At 36.8% G+C, this 26,709-nt stretch overlaps 1 protein-coding gene across 2 annotated transcripts in view; it reads right to left on the reverse strand.

Moving 5' to 3' along the window:
• Positions 1-26,709, reverse strand: part of THSD7A (thrombospondin type 1 domain containing 7A) — a 287,802-nt gene that overhangs the window by 85,685 nt on the left and 175,408 nt on the right. For both annotated transcript variants that reach the window (XM_037383975.1, XM_037383974.1), the window contains exons 5-9: positions 23,263-23,511; positions 21,545-21,726; positions 19,654-19,722; positions 15,223-15,378; positions 12,584-12,787 (exon numbers count right to left, since the gene is read on the reverse strand). In XM_037383975.1, the coding sequence (XP_037239872.1) occupies positions 12,584-12,787; positions 15,223-15,378; positions 19,654-19,722; positions 21,545-21,726; positions 23,263-23,511 (860 nt within the window). The remainder of the gene's footprint in view (positions 1-12,583; positions 12,788-15,222; positions 15,379-19,653; positions 19,723-21,544; positions 21,727-23,262; positions 23,512-26,709) is intronic.

Below are 26,709 nucleotides of genomic sequence, written 5' to 3' on the forward strand. Positions count from 1 at the left end.
AATTCTTAATAAATAGAATTAAGGCCAACTTAATTCTGAATACAAGGATTCACATATATCTTTAATATAGTTTAACTAATACTATTTTTGTGGTTAATTGGAATCAACTTTCCTAAGTCTCTCCATGCAGACAACACAAAGAAAACAAAAACTGCAACATGATATACCTTTAGCCAAAAGTCTGCTATACTTTAATTTTATACCATAGTAGACTTGTACCACAAGGGATAGTAGTCCAATATTTCTAATAAGGAGCCCAGCAGAGTACCTACACATTGCCTAACAGCAGCAGCAAGATTTTCCTACTGCTTGACAGGTAGTTGAAGCATTTCACGGTTCATTTGCTAATGTAGTCTTACTGAGAACGATAAAGAACAGAGAATACAAGTGTATTGATCATAACCAAGCGCAGTTGCTTTCTAGTGTCAAATAAGCCAATCAAATGTCTTCTTGATATGAAAGAAAAAAGTAAGTTTGATGACAGGCTACGGTCCCATTGAGAATAAAATCAATATTAGTCATCGGACCAAGTGGGATCAATATGTCAGACCAATAGGCCACTTTAAGCAGAATGGAGAAAGGCGGGGAAAAGTGCTGACAGAGCTATAGAGGAAACAAGAAGACACAGTGCGAATCTGGAGGATGAGATCACTTGAAAATTCACAGTATATTTCTGAGAACACTTGGCAAAAGCACCAACTCACCTTAAAAAGATATAGCTGATCCCAAGATCAACTGGACATTCTCATGAACTTTTGCCAATCAAGCCACAATTCATATAGTGACAAAAAAATCATAAATAAAATTAAAAAATACTTTCTCCATTTGTTTGTAAAATGTTAAAAAACTACTGTGTTTAACACTGAAAAAATTCCTTTGACAGACTTTAGAAATATCAGTGGTGTTACTCAGAACACTGGTAATAGTAGGATTTAAAAACATGGATTTGAAAATACAATATGTATCTATTTTAGTATTGTAATATCTCTTTTTGTTTATATAGAAAACAAGATGCTTTATTAACCACTGGGAATTATATTACTATTTTTTTCACTACTGAGTATTTTCTTCAGATTTTTAAATTCATCAGATACGGACAAGTAAAGTGTTGAAGCCTTTACAAAGATTCCACAGGCATTTTATTGTAACTACTATTGTAAGCATTTCCCCTTCCCCTCCAATAAGCTCAAAAGTAAGTAGAGAATAAGTCCAGTAAGGGCAATGCAATGTCAATGATTTCAAAACAGTTTGATTAGAAATTGTAATTCTGATGTGCTGAACTAGATTAACATTCAGGGATATGAGTGAGGAATAGAAGCATAAAAAGGAAATAATAGGCAAGACTACAAAAGCGGTAGCATAAAAACAATGTGACAGCCCCACTAACGTCAGTAGAATGACAGCGCTCACCACAGTCAATCTTTCCAACAATCCCTGCACTGAGGTACTAATCTCCATATTTCAAAGAGCTAACTTAAATGGCCTGGTTTTCAAGAAACACTAAATAACCATAACTAATGAAGTTCAGGCTTCTAATATTCTGCATAAATATGAGTTTGGGAGGACAACTTCATACATTTAAGCTTAGAAGTTCACAAAGTTGCATCATAAATTCCTTCATAAATACTCCAGCACTGCAGTTTCATCACCAAGTATTTTCCTAGAATTTGGCCAACAATGTTTTGTTATTGCTCTCTCTAATGCAAGAACATAACCCACAGCTGAAGAGAATGACTAATGCTATGCAGCTGACAGAATATTAGATGAATTTTTCAGTTTGTCAATTATCTAATATTACACAATTATACAGTGAATTTGCAGCAAGTTTACAACAATGCATTCATAAATGTCTCTGATACCTCTCGCCACAGAAATATACCTGAAACTGAAAAGGGGTTTTAAGAGAACAAGAGAAATTATTTTATATAGTAGAAGATGATTGCAAACATTTTCTTTGCATTATTCATCCAGCTACAGCTAGTAAAGAGTTGTCACTCTATATGTAATCTGACAGCTCAATTCAATCACAGTTAAAACACAGGACCCAAGAGGTGTAAAAGAAAAGAGATCACTGCCACTGTCATGTTTACATATTTCTGAGAAAGGGTTTTATAATTAATTTCATGGATGCTTCTGTCCATGTCCTACTACTGGCAGATAAAATGCAGTCTTTGGAGAACATCTTTTTATCCATCTTGCAATGAATATCTTCTCATCATTACAAGTGGAAGGCACAGCATGCCTTTAGGGAGCTCAGACTGAATTAATCTTCTCTTTTGGAAATTTTCTTAACTGATTCCTCTCTAGAAGACTAAAACTAACGCTTTGACTTTTCCTTTCTCCTGGCCTCTCAGTAGATGGATTCAGAGAAAGAGCTCTCAGGAAAGCAACCAGAGGTAAGTACCACTACACCTTTAAAACCTATGCTAAATCAATGGAATATAACAACACTGTCACACAACAAAACTAAAAGTAGCAGGAACACATCTGCCAGTATACGGACATTATAACTTTTCAGCTTTGTTAATAAGTTAGACAAGCTCACATCCTAAAGTCATAAAAATCTGACATATTTCATTGCAGATTTGCACCTACTCAGAGAAATCAGCTGTACCCTGGAAATAAGGCCTCCTTCCCCTGTTAGAAGGACATCACTGGTTTTCTCGAAGCCCCCCACAAGATTTAAGACACTTCTAACTAGCGTTCTTCTTGTTTTTCCCCTCTTAAAAAAAACCCAAACACACACACACACAACCCCCCCCCCCAAAAATCCCCAAAAAGCCAAAACCTTCTGAGACATTCAGAACAAGAGGTTTCATGTAGTTTCTACTTCATATCTTTTCTCTAGAAAAAAAATAATGTAACAATTTGCTATTTGTAAAATATATCAGTACCAATAAAGCATCAGTAAAATCAGTAAAATTAAAATGAAACATCTAATAATCCCTAAGGCAAAATTTACATTAACTAACCCATAAATTAACCCCAAAATTACGTCAAGAAACCAAACAGCAGTAAATGCCAGACTTAAAGCTGCCTTTGTATGATGGGGTTTTTTAAACTATAATCACACGCTTGTTATTTTTCCACTGGGTCCCTTCCTCCTTCAGTTCACAGACTGGAAACTCCTTAACGAGTAGCTATTTGATATTTTTAGTTTTATTCTCTTTGTTCAAGGCATGAGCCTATGTTTTATTTACCACATATTAATTAAACGTGTTATTAAAACAGAATTGGTAATTTTTCTAAGATCTTTCTGTCATGGCTACCAGATGCCCAACAATACATTTATTTTCAGAACACTCAAGATGTGACAGGTCAGTATTATTTTTATATTGCTGATGCTGCACAAAAGCAGAGCAAAATTAAACCCTGAAGAATGAGACAACTAAGGCTAGTTATCTCAAAGACAAAGCATTCATTACTACAAAATGCCCACTTAATGCCCAAAGGAGATATATCCATTTCATAAATAAGTAGCAGGTTCTGTGGGGAAAATGTCATGTAGGCACAATTAAATAATTAAACACTTCCATCTGATACATTCACATAAGGACCAGACAAACAACCTTAACTTCCTAATATGTGAGGACTTGGCTTTACATCCTAAAATACTTAATTTGACATAATATTTGTTTCCAATTTTCTAGTTTAAAAGAAGCCAAATGACAAATAGTACTTCTGCCATGGGTATTACACTGACTCTGGACACTTACTGCTCTGCCAGGTGGTCTCACGGGACAAAAGCAGAAGCAGACTATAATGTGCTGCATTCCAGATCTAGAAGTGGTTAATTTCCTTCACTCTTCCCCTTCTCTGGCTTATCCAGCCTTGTTTTCTCCAGACACTAATCCCAGTCTGTCACCTCCTTGTCCCTTTCACCTGGCCCTGCCAAGTTCTCTCCAGCTGCCTGTCAAATCCTCCCTTGGGCTGACCGACACCAGACTGAATCCCTTGCCAAATTCATTCCTAATCCCTGCACCATGTAAAGACATTTTATAACTTTGAGTTCCTTACTTGCTTTCAGTAAACTGTCCTGCAGGAATCTAGGGTCAAATCCTACCTTTTCCCAGCTCTTAAACTCATTCCTTGGTCAGTACCAGTTTCTCCCTCTTGTCTTCCCTCTTCCAATCCCAGATACAAATCTATTCCTTTCCCTCTGCAACAGATCTGTGACTCTGCATAGCTGAAACTCTGCCAAAAACCACCTGGACCCCAAAATCTGGAACAGATTACTGGGAACGCTGGAGAGACTAGGATCCTCAATTGTTTGCTCTCATTTGGAGTAATCAGTGTGGCTGAGTATGTCTTACTCTTAGTTTGAAGTTTCTTAAATATTTAGTGGAGATGGTGCTTGTGCAGTGCACAGGAATTACAAGAATTGCAAAATAACTAAGATTATTTTAAGGCTCTTTAAATTGCCACTGAAACAGTTATCTTGTGAAATCAAATATTTCTTGGCAGATAAGAGTGATTTTACATTAATCAGTACTCAACACAAATCATGATCTGAAGGAAAGGTCAGACAATAAGCTGCTTAAGGCTAGAAGTACTGAGCATAAAATTCGTATCCATTCTGGCTCAGCATGACTAGCTAATGAAGACGTTTTAATTGTCACCATTTATCAACACACTAGTTTTATAGCATAGAAGTTTGATAACATTTATTAATAAAAATTACCATTAGCATGCAGGTTGTCAGAAAATATAGAGGTGTGTGCAACCTTTTTCTCTCAGACAGAAAACTAACTCCCATTTAATGAGAGAATACTGTCTTAGAATATTTTATCATAAAGATTGATTAGTACTGTGTAATATAGTCTTCCAAGAAAGTAGTACTTAATTTATAACTATGTAACATTATCATTCTATATAACATTATTAAATGTAACATTATCTCTTCTGAGCATGTTTTGCAAAAATATTTAAAGTATTTTCTGAGTCTGTTCTAGGGAGTTAACACATGACACAAAAATCCAAACCCAAAGAAGTTCAATACTGGGTCTGTAAATCCAGTTTTATAATCAATTCGTAAGTCCATAACCCCCTTTTTCTTCTTGTTTCATAACTGTAATTTGAAGTAACATGTAAAACATTAAACTGACCTTCCTAAAAAAAAAACAATTGTTTTGAAATGGATCTACAATTATCTTTCTCTGTATTCTTACTATGATGAGGCTTGGTGGGTTCCTGCTTTGCAGGCTGCTATGTAAATCAAAAATTATGCATCAAAATCTCCTCTCTTAATTTACCTTCTGCTATTACAAGCAGTTCTTGCAGTATCCTACTTTTTCATCTGGTTCTGCCATCAAAATAAAAAAAAAGCAGGTTACTAGGAGCATGCATCATATGAAATACATAATTGCACTATTTGTGTTATATTTTAAAAATATGTGTGTTTCCCACTTAAGGCAACTTCTACTCCTAGATGTCTAATAAATTTTAAGTACACCAGTACAACTTCTCTGCAAAGGTGTTATAGTACATTTGAGAAGTAAACCTGCCAAAACTCAGCAAACTCATCTGACTAGCCAGTCAAATTCTGATCTATGACACAAGAAAAAGATGTTGGTAAAGTTGGCCCACTTATTTTTAACTTAATTATATTCTTTATGAACAATAATGTCTCTGTAGGCATTGTACATACCAAGTGCAACTCTGCCTTCAAAAATATACAATACATTGGAAACAAGGGTCTACTGCACTGTCCTAAGTGATAATTGCTTATTGCACTATGTAGATGAAACTTTTGTTTTGTTTTTCTTATCCCTTTAATTGAAATCATTGCATCACATTCCAGGCCAACTATTAAAGACATCAACAAAGCAAGTGATGTATTTAAGTCATGCCATATAATGAAATCTCTTCATGTTATACAAACACTAAAAGCACCCATTCTTACATGGAACTTGATAGGGATATGTACACTTTCCTAATAGCAAGAAGAGACAAAAAGGAATTGGTGTGACGTATTAAATGTGAGTTTTTATTAACAAAAGAATTACCAATTATCAAACTTCCTGAGAACGGAAATGCAAGTTTAAGCAGTAGTGTGCACTAATTTTTTCTTACATTCTTTTATACTAAATTAAATAAATCTTGTTAAAAAGAAATGCCTTAAAAATCCAGTGCTCTGAAACATAATGGCCTGAGAGTATCAGTTTCAAGGTCCTTTAAACTGACCGTATTTTACCCTCAGTTTTTACATATAACAAACATCCAGTAAACATATTCAATATTTTTTATGTAACCAGACTAATTAAAGAAAGGACCAAGTTATAAATTTCATATCCTATGTGTTTACAGTGAAGAACAAAGTATGTATCTTACATTCGATTTAAATCCCTGAGATGGTCAGCCAAAAAGCTGTCAGGCAGAAAAGAACAGTTCAAATCAATTCTGTAATGATGTTAGCTAGAAAATTAATATTGGGAAACGATGACTAATGCCTATATAACAAAGTTCCTGTAAGCATAAGGCAGTACGCGCTGAAAGAAACTGTCATTAGCTACTGTATTTTTCTACTAATTGACTGCTGAGCATTGGCCAGATTTTGATCCAGGTTCTCTTACAGGATTGACTCGATAAATCAATGTAATTCAAATAAAAATCTGGTTCTTCATTCTTTTAAGTCATTAAAGTCATAAAGTAACACAAAGTATTTTCTTTTAAAATAATCATTATAAAATCCAACCAGTCTGATGGTTTCTTCATTCAATGCATATAGCCACACAATAGAAAGGACAGAAGTAGACTCTCTATACCTGGGCACACCTGTAAAGCTTCCATTGATTCTCTTAATGTTTCCCATTATGAAAATTAATGAAGACAAGACCAGCAGCTCCTTATTTAGCATATATTTGAATCAAACCATAGATACGCAAAATAAGCAATTTTTAAACCAGCCAAACTGGTTTTCCTGATGTTTATTCTATATATTTAATTAGATGCCTATTGTAAGAAGATGCAAAGCTACAAGCTAAAAATTAAGAAACAAAATACAGATGTTGATCAGGAAACTATAGAAGGAAATGTAAACTACATGAAGAAGTCTTACAAGCTGTTCTACAAAGCAAAATTCAATAAAAAGAATACAAGAAATATTTCTGAATTAATATTTCTAAGTCTAGAGAAAAACAGTAAAAGAATTAAATCCTATAGGATTGTCACATAGCTGAATCATGGTGTCTTCAGACAGTCATACCAGCTGAGAATAAAAACAGGTAAGGAAATGTACATTGTTCCATTTTGGACAGTACAATGTTTGAGCCACTCTCTACAAAGTAGCTAAACTAATCGGTTTGAAATGTTTGCATCTGAGTGTCTTAATAAAGCAGACTCGTGTACCTTCTGTATCTTTTAATTAACTACCAGCACCATTGTTTTGTCCCCCAATACTGCAAACAGGGTACACCCCCATCTACATCTGAATATACTGATGTCACCGGCAGTTTGAATTTGCGCTCCAGTCCCAGGAAGACCAGACCCATGTCGCCCGCGTTCATCCAGGTGCCAGAAGAGAACTTGTAGCACTCAGCCACATCAGCACACATCTCTGCCTAGACAACTTCAGGAACAATTTCGCTACTTCAAAGAGTTGCAGGAATTTGCATATACACGAAGAGCCATGCTGTTGCCATGGCTCCCTCTTCTAAGGCTAGTCATCTCTCACAGCTGTGAGGCAGGAGATGGCAATAAGTCCATTCCTTTCCCCTGTGGAGCTAACTGTAACACAACAATTAGTGAGCTTCAACAAGGTCCGGAAGACATTTGCCCTTCAAAAGTGAGATCTGTTTTATCCAAAGTAACACATAAAGTGGTACAAAGCCTAGTGTATTATAAAGGCTGTAAGCCAATTTATTATTTACATGTTCCTACGAAATGAGCAAGTAATTTCAGCCTATCATCTGAGGATCAGAAGCACACTACTGTAACCACAGCCACTGCTAGTACCTGTGCTACAGAGCTCAGCACAAAGATAAAAGCCTAAAAACTCATAAGGAACGAACCAGCATTTAGTAGGCATTTTCAGCAGTAGTTAATATTGCAGATTTTTATGTCAGAAATTATTTTGCCCTATTCACATATGAATAGCACTAATGCATCTGTTACACCAGGGGTCCTCAAACTTTTTAACCAGGGGGCCAGCGTACGGATGCAGTGGCAGGCAGTCATCTGCGGCTGCTTGGTTTCCCCCCCCAACCCCCGGCGGGGGAGGCAGGGGGGGGGGGGCGTTCTGTAGATACCGGGGGCCGGACTGAGGACTGAGACTGAGATACTGGGGGGCCGTATCCGGCCCGCGGGCCGTAGTTTGAGGACCCCTGTGTTACACAGTGGAGAAGTGGCCAGCTTTCCTACTATAGATTGTCTTTAAATAATACCAAAATATTTTTGAAATTGTATTCTTCGTAGATTGACGTAGCTATAGAGCAATAGAGCAAATTCATCTGTTGTAAAATCACTCTTCTGACCTGCATTAAAGAAATTAATAATAGATAATATGCACATACCTGTGTGTATGCATGCATGCAAGTATGTCTTATATATATTACATATATAATTATAAAAAACTCAGATGAATTACAATTTATTTTTAAAAAAGTAATTTATCATTATGTCCTGGTTTCAGCTGCGATAGTTATTTTTCTTCCTAGTGGCTGGTACAGTGCTATGTTTTAGATTTAGGAAGAGAATAATTCTGTTAACTGATAATTTTGTAAACTGATGTTTTAGCTGTTGCTAAGCAGCGTTTACACTAAATCAGGGACTTTTCTCCTTCTCACCCCACCCCACCAGCAAGGAGGCTGAGTGGCACAAGAAGATGGGAGGAGACGCAGCTGGGACAGGTGACCCAAATTGGCCAAAGGGATATTCCATACCATATGACATCATACTCAGTACATAAACTAGGGCAAAAGCTGGCTGGGGGCCACTGCTCAGGAACGGGCTGGGCATTGGTCAGCAGCTGGTGAGCAATTATACTGTGCATCACATTTTCTATATTCTAATTCTATTATTATTATGGTTATTGTTATTTTCCCTTCCATTTATGTGCTATTAAACTGTCTTTATCTCAACCCACAGATTATTTCCCCCCCCCCGATTCTCCCCCTGCATCCCACTGGGGGTGGGGGGAGTGAGCGAGCGGTTGCATGGTGTTTAGCTGCCCACCCGGTTAAACCATGATACATTAGCAAAAGTTAATCGGTAGCATGGAACGTTAGCCACACAACTGTAATTACGAAAATGATGTATATGATGGAGGAATTCTGATCAGCTTCTGTCCAATCTTGGAGTTTCCATAACTGAAAGGAGGGGTTTTTTGCCTAAAGAACCTTCTTTGTAAAATTTCCTGGAAGGCTGACTAAGAATATTTATTCTGAAAAGGTTCTTTCCACAGTAAAAGGCTGAAGTTCAATTTATATAATAAAATACATCAAAATTCATTACAGTCTCTGCAATGACAACCTGGGGTACTGATTGTCATATTTTTTTCAGCCTGAATGAAAATTCTGATTACTGCAATCCGCTGTGGAAAGAGAATGACAATCATAGGCTTCCAGCAACAACACAGGAGGATAATCTATTGTTTGCTATTGTCTCAAAGGCTGTAATGACTCTTATCTTTACACCAAATTGAAGAGAGAAGCTCAATCCAATTATACAAAACAATCTCACAAACTGCTACTTGATTCTAATTGTGAAGTAAAACACCCAGTTCAAGACATGTTATCCCAACTAATTACGCTTTAAACATATAGAATGATACAACAGTCCACAGAAAGAGAAGATATTCATCAGTGTTGGGGTTATCTCATGTTAAAGCAGTATATTTACAGTACAATGCTTATTCTGAAAATTACAACACCAGCCCTTTTCATTTTATAAAGCAGAAGCCAAGGGGAAAATACACTTTTGTTTTAATACAGTTAAGTCCCTTGGATCCAATCTCTCCTATCCAGGCACTGATTTAAGATTGGCTAATTAATTCATCTGAACAACAACAACAAAAAATAAATCTGAAAGTATTGTTAAGCAAAGATTAGTTCCGTTTAAGTAACAGAGCAAACTTAGGCTGTAATTAATGCTTTCAACACACTGTTTCCCTTCACAGTCATTTTTACCTGTAAAATTGAATAAAATTCCCCTTTAGATCAAAATTATAGCAATGCATGATTATTATACAAATTACATGTCCTGTTAATTGAACCATAGTCTTTAACTGACAATGTAGTCCTGTCCAAGAAGGGCTCAAATAATATTGAATATCATAGATTTCATATGATGATTAATTTAAACCATGATGTTTAGACAACGGAAGAGTAGAATTCTCCAAACTTATTTTACTGGAAACTACCTTGCAGCTGTGAGGCTTGATGCAAAACCTGCCTGATTGCAAAGTGCTGCTCTCCTACATTTTGCAGAGCAGAATCTGGGTGTCCACAACAAGTGTTTGGTGAAGTAGGGTACCAGAGGTATCCTGTGCCAGGCTAGGAGGCCAGAGTAATAGACAGGAGCTACTTGGGAAGAGGTGGCTGTCTGTGTTTAGAGAATTTAAGAGTTGCCTACAGGACCTTCAGTGGGTTGGTGCTGTGGGAGGCAAAGTAAGATGCCTGAGAGAGTTAGCACAGAGGGAGAGACTGCTGAGGCTGGTGGGTCCTTACCTCACACTTCATTTGCTTCTACTGTATCACGCTAATCTTTCTCAGGAGAGACCTAAGCAAAAGCCATTTGACATTACTGGTGACAATCACAGAAGACTGTTTATTAAGGGAAGGAAGGGATTTAAAGGAAGAGCCAAGGCAATCCATTACATTGCTCTCTGTAGCTTTTGCATTCTCTCAAAATATATTGAACACATATCTTTGTGGGTGACTAGATCTTTGCAAAACAGACCATAATTGCAATTTGTTTCCTCCTTTCTTTGAAGCTGCACCCACACCTCTTCAGTCTTCAAGACTGAAAGGCACACGGCTGAAGCCTGACTTCTCACTCCTTCTGGGACAAATTGCTGATGAAGGCAACGTATATTGCCGTATGATTACAGCAACATATAATGACATGTAATTCAGAAAGACAAAGATTAATACTGGGAGTTAAAAAAGTTAATCAAGTGAAATTTGGCCAACACCAAAGCTCATGCAGTGCAAAGTGCTAATCCTGTGAGTTTGAAACAGAAAAATAAAAAATACCATATACATAAAAGACAACTCAATAGCATACTCCAAATGTATTAGGGTTACAATAAATTGTAGTTAATATAAATGTCTATAATACAGTTTAGTAAGGAATAAGTTGACATGAGAGCAAATACCACTCCTCAAAAACAAAGGTAAGCCACACTAGCCAAAATCTAGTAAGGCTAAAACCCACACTTTTTGTTTTACAGATTTTTTTTCTATTACCAAAAAAAAAAAAAAAAGAGAGAAAAATACAGAACTATTTAGGAAACACTTTCATTTATGAGGAAAAGATAATTTTTCATCTAAAAACATATACAGACAAAATTTCTGAGAGTTTCAGTATTGTTGCAAATAAGTTATTACACAGTGAAGGGAAATTTTTTGAGATAGGGAAATAATATGCGGTAGATTCAATATTGTAATTCTAGGCTAATCTCCTTCTGAGCTATAAAAATGGTTACCAGTTTTCTTACATGTATGCAGAAAAATAAAACTACACTCTAACTAAAGTTTTGAATTTGAGCCCCAAAACTCAATTATGACCCAAATTCTTCAGCATGAAAGCTCTAGATTTAAATTTCGCTATAATCAGTTCTTATTACTTCTGATCAATTTAATTACAAAATATTTTGGGCAGCTGTATAAACACATCATAGTGTCCTCTTACTTAATCCTCTGTAGGGTGTTAGAAGTCTCTTAGCATAACTACACTGTAGTCAGTACAATTATTTCAATTTATATGCTGCTAATATTAGTAATGAATAAGGAATATTCTCGCAACAGTAATTCATGAATCATTGTAGATTAAAGTATTTTGTAATCAGCTTTCAAAATTGGCTTTTATGACTATGTCATGCAAAATCTGTTTTCTCTCACGGGATAATTGAATAATGGTTTGTGGGTTTTTTTGACCTTTTGAAGAAGCAAGACAGCTTGGACTGTCAAACCAGCTCCACAACGCACATCATACCATGCTTTTTAATAAACACATTATTATTTTTCTCCCAGCTATACTTACTGCAATGTGTCTTACTGTAGTCACACTTTATTTGGTTCTGGACTCAGAGGATCAGCTTTGTTAGTGGGATTACATCAGGGAATTCAGTCAAGGCACTGCAGGCTTGAGTCTGACCTACTGAAAAACAACAGCTGTTTTCTATTTACTTTTCTCAAGGTCTCTTTAGGAACCTTTGAAAACCTGTGGTGTGTGGTTGAAGGAGCTTGATCCTAGAGCAACTAGAGCGCCTATCTTTCCTAATCAGTACTAAAATACAACCTCTCTAGACAGCTCCAGACAGCTTGGTCTTAAGGACTGAGAAACATAAAGACTGCTAGCCTTTTGGACTATACTTTAGCATCTTTACTCTACTCAGTGTGAACTGTGGGAAGAAGCATCTTACCATCACTGTTGACGCAGACGACGACAGGAACCTGCGTACCAGGGCCACATGGCTTCTCATTGTCGGGAATGCACTCCTCCAGCCCCACGATCCTCCAGTCATAGCAGGAGGGCTCTTCACAAGGGATGGCTTCCAGCAGGTGAGGGCAGTTTCCCGTTCCTCCTGTAGGCTCATTGGTGATGCGCCGTTTCCTTAGTTTAAAGCCTGAAATGTCCATGAAAATACAAAGGGCAGAATAAATCAGTTCTAAAATGCATAGAAGAGATTTTTATCTAGCTACACCTGAGTGAACAGTTCTGTTTCTCTTCTGTGTAAAAGATAACACAAACAGTACAACACTGCATTTTAGACAGCTGGGTAGAACTCCTCATTAAAGAAGAGAGGTAAAACTTAACAAAAGCATCAGAAGTTTTGAGCTTATTCAGTAAGCTTTGCCTTAAAACCCCTGTTTATCCTAGTCATAGGTACTCCAGGAGGGAGGCAGGAGTCATTTCCTGTGCATCACTCTTGTGGATCCATCTTATCTAACAGCTCTTGACTAGATCACTGGGTTGCAATTTTTCAAATATGTTGTTTGCTTTCTTCTCAGGGATCTTCCAACAGGGAGGGATTATCAAGTGAAATCAGTTTATAAACACCCCCTCCCCCCCAAAAAAAACCAACAAATAAAAACCACCAACCCCACCCCTACATTGCCAGAAAAGGCCAGGCCACAGGGATAAACCAAATAAGTCCTAGAACAAATTTTCAGTAATTAACATCACAATATTCCCTTGCAAACATTTATAAATTTCCTTAAGACTACCTAAGTTCATTTTGGATCAAAGAAACTGATGGGCCTTTATATAGTGTGTCATCTGCCAGGTTGTCTGCCTCTAAGAGAAACCCTCTCTCTCACTTTCAGGATGGCATGTTGAGAAATCCAGACGAAATCTTTAGTCAGAACAACCAAACTGAATGGATTCAGGAAATAGTTTCTCATGTAATGATTTTCTATAGTTTCTGATATACCTAACCAGAATGTTTTAACTTTGGCAAGGGTTTGTTTCTTTTAACATCTCTTCACAGTCTTTTTTGTTTTATTGCAATATTCAGACAGGTTAGTAATAAACAGGTATTTTTATAAAATACTACATATAACTCTCTAATTTCTACCAGGGCACAAACTAAACAGGAGTGACTTTTCAAACACGTATGTGCAAGAATTGATTCTTTGTTTGAAGACATGCCTCTTAATTCAATTACAATAAATATAACTTTAAAAATATATTTCCGTGTACCTTTAATTGATTTTTTTCTAAATTGAAGAGGTCAGCCAAATTATGTCCAAATGATTTACAGAGCCTGCCACAAAAGGCTGATATAACTACAAAAAGATGGAACTTCAGTGTCTACTGCAACAAAGAAGTCAAACGATCCACAGTAAAGGGCTACTGCTGAAATATGTAGAGACTTACTGCTAAAACTGGGAGTGTCTGTACAACAACGTCTCAGACAAACTGTCAATGCAATTATGAAATATAAGAATGTTCAGGTTAGATGAAAACATTAGCAGCTGAGAAAAGATCCCAGCTCATGTGTGCAGGAATAAAGGACTTGTGTAAACTACATTAGGCAGGCATCCAAATCAGTCTCACAAACCTAGACATTACCCTGAAAATGTAGCAGAACTTTCAGTGATGGAACAGCAACAGAAATAGCAGACTACTTGACAGCTGTATTCAGAGGAGACCTAATCCAATAGGCTTACAGACTGAACTGCTTTTTCCTTCTTGAATTGATTCAAGGCTGGGTCACATTACTGTGAGACATCATTGTAAAACTTGCATTACTGCTGCCCACACTGAAATGTAGTGAGCAGTATACCAGGAAGAAGCAGCTAAGCCAACGTGGTAATTACAGTTTCCTCCTCTGGACATATGCGGCTGCCCTTTCTTATGAGTGTTTTCGATCAAGGAACCAAGCCTGTGTTCTCAGCTTTTGTCAGATAATCATGTTGCAGCAATGACCAGGCCACTTTTTCTCATTCACAGCCAGAAACCTGCTGACTTCTTACATGAGGTCCCTGTCACTGTATTCTTGTTTTCCTATTTCATGCCTTCTTATTTTTATGTCAGGTTACTGCAATCTGTTCTGCATAGGAATAAACTGTAAAATGTGAAAATTGAAACCAGCACATATGTCGTCAGTAAAACAGTGTAACACATCAACTGTAAATGGTCCCAGCTCTTTGCCAGACCATGTTTTAATGCCGACTGCTAAATTCTTAAGCTATTACTGAACTGTAAAGCTTTGAATTACTTGAACTCTATGCATCTCAAAGGCTGTTTCTGTCCTCCTTTGAAGAAAGTGCCATATATACATATATAAAAACAGTATCCCTTCCAGTTTAAGAGGAAGGTTTGAAACCGGAATTGGCCTGTAACAATCCAAATTGACCTTGAAAATCTACTAAACAGCCTACGTATTTCCCAGATTTGATGAACCAATTATGATAAATATAGTCCTAATTCAATGAGGTTTTTTTGGATGCTCAGAGTTTGGTACAAAATTTAGTATGCCTGTGTAGCCAGAGGTGCCTAATGACTCAGGAATACAAAATAATTGCCATTAAAAGCCTTCATTGAATTTTTATATACCCTTCTTGGCCTGAGGGTCATCACAGCTTTCATATGTGCATGGTCCCCAGGCTGACCACGATGAGGTCTCACACTCTGTAGGACAGGGGATATGGCACAGCTGGGAGGTGCTGGGAAGAGGTCCCGTACACAGCTTACGGTCCACTGGCCTCGAGGCTGTCAAAACAAAGTCAACACATTTCTTATGTGTCAGTGGTCACAATCCTCAGCTCTAAGAAGACAAAACATCCCTTCATTCTGAAAGGCTGCTATCTCATCATTTTAATCTGATGAAGTGATGGAAAAATGCCTGTCTAGAAAAAATGAAACAGAAGTCAGTTTACTCTCTGCATGAACAGAGCCAAATCCGATTATGTGGAGTCAGGAAGACTGTAGATATTGGAGCACCCTCACGGACCTAGGCCTTTCATTTAATGAATAGATTATGTTACTACAATTGTTGTTCACATTGCACTCCATGTAAATTGATGTCCTGCTGTCTTATTTGAGTATGTCTTCACTTAAGAAACTGAAAAAAAAGCTGTATAAATCCCTTTGCTCTTATATGATACTATAACTTCAAAAGCCTGGTTAATTAGTATTTAGAAGATTATTTTTAAGCTATAACCAGAAACACAGTTAAAATTAGGATGAAAATTTGTTTTTTCTTTTACTCTAAAGACCTTCAAGTGCACAGTCAGCAATAAGATTTTTGCATTAGCTGCTTTAGTTCAAGAAAGGTTTTGTTTTGGATACATATATGGTTTGCATAAATTAAAATATATATGTAAAATATATTTAAAATAATTAAAACTCTGCAAAAGACAATTGGTATTTTTTCATTAAAGAATTATTAATCTATAAAGACACATGTGAAGGCAGATTCTTCTGTACTTTAAGGATCAATAAGCCCTGGAACAGGCTAAAATCACCCGTTTCCTTCCATACTTTTTTCTTTTAAATTCCCAGGTTACACAAATAATGAGACAACTATAATAGGTGCCAGAGTAAGGCACAGAACTCTAAACCAAAATGTACCATTTCATTACAAGCAAGATTTTAATTCTCTTTCATAACATAGGACTCGAAAAAATATTACACTAAGAGAATAACTGCTATAAGGCAAAGTGAAGCCTGCCATATTTATTCATTTTGATTGATTGAAGAAACATGCAATTCCTTAACTTAAAACACTCTTATCCTACTCCCTCAGCATTCTTTCACAGGAAAATTACCTCATTAATTTTCTGCCACCACTACAAATAGTCTATTTTGATGGAAAGAGCTCTCTGGTGAAACATATTCTGAAAGAAGTTCAGAATATGACAAAATTTCCTTCTGAAAAATGAGATCACTAACCACAGATACATCATAAAAGTAAACATCAGGTTGTTAAGGTATGGTCTCATTTGTAGATATGTGTGTGTCTTTCCATTTAGGCTTTCTAAGTAGATGATCTTTCCAGTTACAGAAAAAGCATTCAATTCTCTACTTCTTAAGGGGAAAAGGAAATGGCAAATCATCACCCTATTCTGGTTTCCAGTGTTGCCTCCTTTGTCACAGTTTTACACTATGTTGCTCCACATAACGAAGGCATGAAGATGGCAGATAGTCATTTAACCTTACTGCCTCCAGCTCACCAATCTCTCAACACAAAATAATACAGCAACAAATATTCCAACATTTGCATAATGCTATGTCAGAATTAAATTTTATGACAGCACATTAAATTTTACAGTAAGTTTGACGTGCGCACCTAACATGCATAATAATCTACATAATATGCATATCTTGTGTAAAACATGGATATATATAAACATAATTTGCCTGTAATTGAATTTGTATTGAATAGTTCCTAATAATAAAAAGAAAAAGAGTAAGTAATTGCTAACCATACTTTTTTAACCTTGATTTAATCGGGGAATTACCCAAGTGAGACAGTTGAAATTAAGGGTCAATTACACCCCTGAGATGCAGCCCTGCTTCAGGGAACACAGAAAGTGTTCTGAGGAATGCTGTGCTTCATCTCCAGCCTGCATCAGGGTAAAAGCACTTACCATCACACTAGTTCATTGGATGTTACTCAGGAAAATAACAAAGGCCCATCATCAGGAAGCTTTAAATAGATGATTTTCATATCCCAGATGTTCCATATTGCAACCAGATTTTTTTTTAAGAGTATGCTAATAGAAGGTATTACTGCTACTGTAAAAATTCATTTAGCTTCAAGCTAAATTTGTGATGGTCCTGAAACTGTAAAATATGAGGAAATGTGACTGTGTTTGGCTTTAAAGAGGGTTACTTAAGTAACAGGAATGCTATTTCTATTTATTTTTTTTTTTGGAGGTACCAGTAAGAACTCCAGGTCTTGTCAGCAAATGTTGTTAAATAAACTTATCATGAAAACACCATCTGAAAATATCTGCCTTTTCCATCACTCACCAGAGTGTAGGGGAAGGAAGAAGTGCTTTGGGGACAGGTAAGTGCTATCAATAAATTTCTCAATATGCTAAAATATTTTTGAAATGGTGTTCTTAGAACATAAGTGATGTACAAATGTCTGCTACCAGATCTGTTATATATTGCTTTTAAAACAAAACAAAAAAAATCAGCAGTAGGACAGGACAGGCAAATTATATTCCAGATTATTAAAAAGTGTTTTCACCATCAAACACTCAGAGTGTATTTCACCCAGGATTACTCAGAATTCTTTCTTTGAGATGACAGTAAAATAAGAAAACTTATCGTTGCCTGAGTATCTTATGAACTTCTTGCTCCTGTTGATTTGACTGGATTTCTTTCAGCATCAAAAAAAGTATAAATAAGATCATCTTTTGCTGTTCATTATTTAGCAAAGATGCTTTCAAAGAAAATTATGCTGGATGCAGAAATTTACAGTTTAAGACCTTGTCTTACCTCTGTTCTTTCAGACTCTTTTGTGGCAGAAATGAAGATTCTTTATTCCTTGGAAGTGATGCTAAATGCTGATTAGATTGTGTGTAATAGTACAAGCTCTGTGTGGAGTTTGACCAAATTTTGGGCCAAAAATGGAAAGAAAAGTGAATGCATTTTCATAACATCTCTTTCTCCTTCAGTCTAACTAAAACATTAGTCTCAGTTCTGAATGAATTTCAGGTTTGAGGTGGTGACCTAAAAACTAAAATGAGATTATATCGCTCTGTCCTCAAAATCAACTAGTATATTAGGAAATTTTAGCTGAATATATTTTATACCCTTGTTAGACACCTTCCTGAATGTCTGCATTTTACAAAGAACTGAAAAGAAAAAACACAGTTGTTTTCTTAAGCATTTGCTACATTTACTGAGGTCTCAACCTCCCTGTTCTTCTTCAGAAGCCCTCAAGAAACTAGTGCCCAGCAACAACCAGGCTGTCAAGGAGGGTGAAATTGTATGTGGCTGCATCAGTATGAGCAGACACAACTGCATATTCCTCCTTGTGGTCATTTGTCACACCAGTTTCACAGCAAGAAGCAGGAGCAAATTTCTTCAACCAAAGTGTTCTCGCTCAAAAAAGCAAGAAAAACCCAAGCCCAAAACACATTATGACCAGCAATGAAAGAATACATATTCTTCCCCATTCTCTACAATGCTGGATGCTGTCATCAAAAGACAGTAGATAATTCAGGACCTGATCCTCTAATCAACTGCACAACTCCATGCTTGTAAGCAGTTCCTCTCTGTTTAACAAGACAATGAGCCAGCATTTGCAGATGTAGAGTAAATTTATGCCTATAAAGAAACTTTCCTCCCATCCTCATTCTGCATCAACGGTTTCAAAGGTACTTGGATAAAGATGACACAATCTTCCTCATAGGCTTACCTTGAGAAAAACTTTGTGACTAAACCAGTTAAACAGGTGAACAGAGATGAAACAATTTAAGTCAGTGGCAAGTAAATGGCAGAATGACAGGGACCTCCAGGAATCTTGATTGTCAGCTGCCTAATTGCTACACCAAATACTCCCTCAAGACTAAATTCATGAATTCAGATAGAAGATAGTACAGACCAAAATGCCATGAGGGATTCTGGTTCAGCTAGGTATTAAAAGTTCAGATTCTTACTGGAGCCCTAACTTGGTGTTTAAATCTACAAAAGGAACTGGAAATAACAGCTGTGATGAACGCAATGAAGCAATTCCCAGTGCTCAAAATCAAGAGGAAAATCAGCCACTTGTTAAATGGTTCAGGAGTTGAGCAGGGACCTGTCCTAGCATCCTGGCTGGCTCATGAACTTTGTTAGTTTGAGTTTAGGCCTGTCGCTTTCAAAGCGATCTGAAATTTACTGAAAGTGCACAGATCAGTTAAAATATTTCAGAGTTATATAAACATGTTAATTATACACATACAGCCAACATAGTTTCCCTGAAAGGGATGTTGCCTCCTTTGGACACTTTTGGTTGAAAGGCCAGGTGAGAGGCCTTAATTTACCTACCTGTTATTTCAAAAGTGATCGATAGCAGAGGTGCAGCACTAGCCTTCGACTTGCTCTGTGACTGACTTTCTGAAATAACAGGGAAACACCACCGTAAGTATATGAGAACGGAGGTCTTCCAAGCAGCCTTAGTGAGACAGCATTCACTACAGCCAACAGCAAACCACACTGAAATGAAGGTGTTTCCCCACAGCTGGTAGGTGTCTCCCTGGGCTTTTTCCCATCCTTAAATTACTCATAGTTTTCAAATAGTATTGTTTTAGAGGCACTGATATCCTCGCTTCTAGGAGGGCCTGGGGAACAGCTCTTGCCCACACCAAGATGGAAGGGAAGAGAGAGGCAGAATGAGTGGAGAAGCACATCTTCTGAAAATCTGCCCCCTAATACGGAAACACCCCAGAGCTCCCTTTTAAACTAAGACCCACTTCACCCTTAGTTTGAGCTCTTGAAAAATTGTTCTCATGTTTATGCATCCAAAGAGTAGTTACATTTTAATCAGCTTTCTGGGGCCTGCAGGGATTACCTCCTGATGGGCTCCGCGTATTCCTGTCACAGTCTGATAAGGGCAGATTTCACACTTGCCTAAGCCGGCGAGACTTCACAGCCTACCAAAATCCTAATCATCATTCTGAACAGTAAGCTGCCACTGATTTTATTGTTACCTCTCCTTAGCCGGGAGGTTTTACGCCTTTACTGCAAGGCAGGGGCATCTAAACTTTGTTCAGCAGAGGCGATTTACTAAAAGCCCTTGGGCGGAAACTGATTTGCATTAAATGAAGAGGCTTGAAAGCTGCTTCTTTAATAAATACAGATGTGGGGCCTATGGAGCACACAAGTCACATCCTACTGATCCGAACAGTCACGCTGAAATGCATGTCAGCATTAATATTCCCCACAAACTCTACCTCCATGGCAAGTTTGAGAGTACCTTTAACTCACAGCAGAAACCTCACTACCCTGCGGTTTGGTCAGCTCTGGTCTAAATGTATTACACATGACTTGTATAATGATGTTGCTTTTCCTGAAATATGTGGCTATATTTATTTATTTATTAATAATACCACGTGTTCATATGAAACAGCTACAGAACAGGATAAAATTTAATTAACAAGCTAAACGCATTTAGTGTAATTCACTAATTTCTAAATCTATAGTGCTACATTAGTATGCAGAAGTAGACATAACACAAAATACTCAAGTGTTGTTCTCAAGCACATATATTACCAAATGAATTAAAGATTTTGTCTCCTAAGCTAGTCTCTTTTCTTAAGATGCTGTACAAGCTGTAACAGTACCAAGGAATAATCTCTTCTGCCTCTGAGTTAGGGAAAAAAAAAAAAACCACAAAATTATACTGGCTTGAAGTCCTGAAAGTGATTTAAGAACTTGACCAAATCAAGAAAAGAAAAATAAATAAATAGACAAATAGATAAATAAATAAAAACAATTCCCTGAGAATGACATCTAGCCATATTTTTACATATTTCTATATTGAGCTTACATGCCAGAATTGACATACTCCATCTGCACATCAAACCACAAGGTGCATCACCCAGGTGAAGGACACACAGGAAATTTACAGTAAAGGAAGGAACTGAATCTGGGATTTCTGCCCCAGTTTCTCATGCTCTATCTTACTAAGAAACATCATTCACATAAGACAATATTTTTCAATAGATATTCAGAAATAGCAATTTGTAGCTAGGAACCAATATTTTCAGCATAGAGAATGAAATCTCTGCTACTGCAATTAAGCATTTTCATCTGAACTAGAAAATAATAAACTGCAAGACAAGGCTTTCATGACAGAAGACAGTGGCTGTCAAGGAGTCCTGGCATGCTGGAGTGCTCTGATTTCACACTAATTCAATTGCAAGTGAATCAAATTTACCTTCTTTTTCCTTGAGGGTATTTAAATAAGAGAGGAGATTTTCATTAGCTTGCACACAGTACATTTCACGGGTTTGAATGCCACCTCCGCACAGCGCCGTCTGATTTCCTCGCCGCTTGTCCTGTTGGCTAAGTAGAGGATCGACGCGGCATTCTGTCCACTCTGTGGTCCGCCAACCGTACCTGGATCAAATTTTGTTAACTGGGTCTTCAGAAGCCATTTTACACAGCATTACATTATACAAGCTGAAACACCTTAACAGCTTTATTCATTTTCTAAAAGGCCTGAGCCCCGCAATTTCTTGCACACAGAGATATGTTGTCTGATATTTTATGTGAGTGAAAACTTTTCCTCTATTATTTCTTATTTGAAATTATTACTTTTTAGGAAGATCCTTTCTGTTCAGTTCCTGAAACATACTGCACATATAAATACTTTATTAGAGGGAAGAAAAACTTGACATACAGACACATAAACTCTATATGCAGATAAGCTGTCAATATTGTGACTCAGCATTTGTTTAGAACTAGACAATTTATATGAACCAAAGCAAAGATTTCAAAAAAATGTGCACACTGAGAAACAGAAGAGTCAGAAAAGGAGAAGGGACAAAGCCACAACCACCGAAAGCCTCCTGTTCTTTTTTGATATGAGACAGAAGTTTCTCTTGAATATCAAGGTAAAACTATAATTGTATTTTTTTATTATTACTTCAGAAAAACCTTTCAGTAAGTTTCTTTTTCACTGTCAAGAGGAAGATGGCTCTGCAGTACTGAAGCATCTCTGCTGGGTACTGATGAATGATGAGAAGCTGTGAGCCTTCTAATCAGTGAATGCACAGCAAAAATCTGTGACTCCCAGTTAAACCCCAATCAGGATTACAAACCACAAGAAATGCCACAGAATTCTCTACCCAACAAGGACTTTAAGGCTAAATCAAGCAAACTGCTTCCTAAGGTGGCTGGAGATGGGGAAAGATGACATTTCAACTCTTAAATGAAAAATATGTACTGCAGTCAAAGATGCTTAGCATCGAATGACATTTCCCCAGACCCTCTTCTCAGTCTGATAAAGAAAAAGCACAGCTGGAACTTTAATATTAATCTTGATTTGTTGATAAGGATTACAGCAATCTCTTGAATTGTAAAGTGCTTGCTGTCATTTCTCCTAAACTTTAAACAGGGTTAATTTATTTACTGTCACTGTTAGTCTCTCCCACTTTCCATTTGGGACCCAGTTGCCTTTGTTGGGCTGAATAGGAGTCTCACTAAAAAAGTCTGGCTGCTAAATAGATGTTTATCACCGCTTTCCTGTATTCAGAATTTTGTCTGCAGACAAGTACTTCAGAAAACCATGATTTTGGTAGAAACATTATGTAGGGAAAAGACCACTGACAAATTAAGACAAGTAATTTATTATGTCTTGACTGAGCCTGCATATGCATAAACGTTCTCTTTCAAAAATGAAAAAAATACATATTTGTTACTTTTTCTGTATTTAGATGAGGAAATGGTTTAACTATAAAGCAGCTATTTGCTTCTTCAGACTTTTAAGAAGAGCACTGAATAAGAAGAGCACTGAACACAGAGGAGAAAAAGAAATAAAATCAAACCTATTATCTCCTTAGTAATAGTTTGATTGATATTCCATTACCAGCCCTGCACGCTAATTTGAATTCTTCATTTTAGTATAAGGAGAACTGAAATGAACCAACTTACGTAATGCACGGTGCCACACCATCTCCTTGAGAAACACACTGCTCTGTTTCTTCTAATTGTGGGCATTCACTGTCACTGCCGATAGGGAGCTGTTTAATGGTCCGTGATCTTGTACGATTCCCCTTAGGGGTTGTCATGTCAAAGCAGGTTTTGGAGCAGGGGGTCCACTCTGACCACTCTGACACCTGGCACTCCTTCGTGATCACACAGGACTGGAATGTAATGGGCAACTTGTCTTGTTTGCAGAAGCTGTAATAACAGAACATTACAATTTTCAGCACACATATTCACAGACAGTCATGAACTCCTACAGAAATGCAGTATCTGTTGCAACATGCAAAGTCGGTAAATATTTGTAAAGCTGTTAAGGTCCGGTCCACATGTATTTGATCCCCAAAAGTCAGGCAAAACAGCTTGTTGTTAAAGTGACTGAAATTAGATACATTTTTTGTTATAGTTAGAAACAACCATTACTGCCATATCTGTGATCAAAATTAAAATATAAATCTTCATACATATATAGAAGTGCAAAAGACAAAGTAAATACAATTTTCACTGCTTATCTTTTATTTTTAGGTATACTCAATTATTTTTTCTTGGAACAAAAATGAACCAGAGGATTAATAACAGAGATGGCTATACAATGTTCTTGAAGAGAACCAAGTGCTCAAGGTCATCTTCTCATTTCCAGAGTAAAAATTGTTTAAAAACACAATGTCAAATATACTGAATACTTGGTCACTAGTAATTTGCTTTGCTAACAGCTGGTATATTGCCACAGTGATGCCTCATGGTCTAAAAAGGGAATAATCTCTACCTTAAAGCAGAGCTTTCCCTGCTGCAGTGAATCCATAGCTTTAATTTCCTGTTCCTCGTGAAGGCTGTCATGTAATTTCCATTCCCCATCTGATTGCTTCATTCATATATTACATATGTTGTCAGCAACATTTTCTCCTTCTAAATGCCTCTGCATTTTTAAATGCTATATTCTAACTAGAAACTAACATTTCTACTGTAAAGCTTGATTCACAATAGGAAAATGAGCAATAGAGAAGCTAAACTATAATTAAAGTGATCATAACTTTAACTCCTTAACTATAATTGCAACATAAATATATTTACCATGACTGTCTTGGAATGAAATTCTGGCTTCTGAAGTAGTTAAACAGGGAGGAAAAAGATTTATTAGCACTGCAGACGACACAATGAAACACTGTTCAGTACCAGTCCTATGGTAGGCTCAATGAAGGCTCATTTTCTTCCTTTTAATAGAACACATTTTGAAATAAAAGAGAATAAGGAATATTTATAACAATTTTGTTGCCATACAAAATTTTGCCCTACCCATATCCAAGATCATGTTGAACCGCTATTAGCAAAATTTTGTAATACTAGAACAAGGGATACTTGATGAGACTAATGAGATTTAAAAACACGACAAACAAAGTATTTCTATATACAAGAGCAATTCTGCAGCTTGTTAACAGAAGGTCCTGGTTGTAGAGACAGTGTCAGCACGTTCAGAGAGAGGTTGGATGGATTTGTGGGCCATAGGTCTATATGTGGGTACTAAAATGACAAGGTGGGATATATTAGCCACCATCCCTAATACGTTGGCTCAGGATACTGGAGAAATACAAAGGGAATGGGCTGCAAAAGGCAGCCAGGCCTCTTATGCTTGGTCTTTACATAGCATCTCCTTTTACCGCTGCTGGAGCCAATAGGCCCGAGACACTTCTGGGCTCGACAGACCACAGGAGTTTACTCAGTAGGGGATTTCTTATGTTCTTGTTACGTTAAAGGGGTGTTGTTGGTGGAGAAACCCTAACACATGACATACAACATTTATTCTGCTTAAGGACAGAAACTACACCCTGTTTCAGATGAAAGACACGCAAAGCTTTTGAGAAAATTGTTCTTTAATAATGGACTTTTTTCACTTTCATGTAACCCCGTCTGTCATCAGACTACAGTACTGTCAAATGCTGTATAGGAGTTTATGTACCTTTGCCAAAACATATAGACTCATTTATCCAACAAAGACACACATTGTAATGACTTGAGAATAGATCTATTCCTCATGGATTCTGAGATGGGCAAAAGATTGGAAAAAAAAAAACTTTTTAACAGAGAGTTGTCAATCAACTCCACTTAAAAATTAAGGCAAGCCCTGCGAATTAATGATATCTATTAATTTTTAAAGGTTATAGTCACTTCCTGAAAGATTACTATAGGTACTAGACACTTTTCAGACTCCAAGTGCTACTAGATCATTCACAAAGAATTCAACATAGGTGTTACTGCAACTTTAGATTAGAAAATTTCATTTCACAGATCCTTAAACTGTTATTGCCATATATGCAAAAAGACTTCCTGAAGTTTCATGCTTTTCAGTAGCCTTGTAATCTTGAATACCATGATGCTGAAAGTCCCTCTGTGGGTCATGATGCAAAATGTTTTTATAAATTTAAACCTAGATTTGCTCACAGGACTCAACTGAAGGGTTATTTGGGCAGTGGCATAGATTTAGGAGGCTAGTACCTTCTACTTCATACTAATTTTTTTTTTTTTTTTAATTAAAAGCTGTTGTCAATATAGCTTTTGTAAGTAGAATGGTCATTTTATCTTGTTTGTTATCAATTAATTCCATATGCAGGTACAAAGAGGACCCAAACAGAATTGTACTATATTACTAATACCATTCATTACTTATGATCCTCGATAGAAGTAAAGCAATAGAGTTAAAGCATGCCTCACTTCAAATATTTACTTATAAAATTAATTTTAAATAAGCTATAAAACTATTAAGTTCTAAAGTTCTTGTAACCAGATCATAAATATTACTAAGGAGACAAACAAGAGGCAAAGTGAGTTATCCATTTATTTCCTTGCTTGCTTGTTAAAACTATGCACCACTTGCAGTGGTATGTAAATACCAACTAACTGATACTGTTCTAAGTCACCAGCAAACAATCTCTTTAGTTATACATACTGTCATATTATGTTTTTGAGAGGGCAAAGAAAGTTACAATTGGCAAAAGAAGTGTCAGACAAGCAAATTAGCTGCTCTTTCTTCTTTTAACACTTGGTTTTCCTTGAACAATTTAGAGAAACAGAGCACTAATTACAAATGGCTATTATCAAGAGTTTGCCTTCACGTTGCAGGCAGCAGCAGAAGTGTTGCATTCTAGATCACAGAGGGACTAGGGAAGCATCACATTTAAACTCCCAGTATTACAAATCTGTCTAAACAAGACCTAGTTAAAACTCTTTAGTTAAGTAAATTATTATGGAAGTGCTTCAATCTCTTTGAAGGGAACAAAGTAGTCTCCAGAGCAGATTACAAATCTTTTCCCTCACTACCACCTTTCCCTGTCCCAAGTGCATGTATATCTATTATCTGCAACTAAACTACTCTACGCTTAATTACATGTTGCATCCCTACAT

This window comes from Falco rusticolus, chromosome 4 (assembly GCF_015220075.1).
Source record: "Falco rusticolus isolate bFalRus1 chromosome 4, bFalRus1.pri, whole genome shotgun sequence".
NCBI lineage: Eukaryota > Metazoa > Chordata > Aves > Falconiformes > Falconidae > Falco > Falco rusticolus.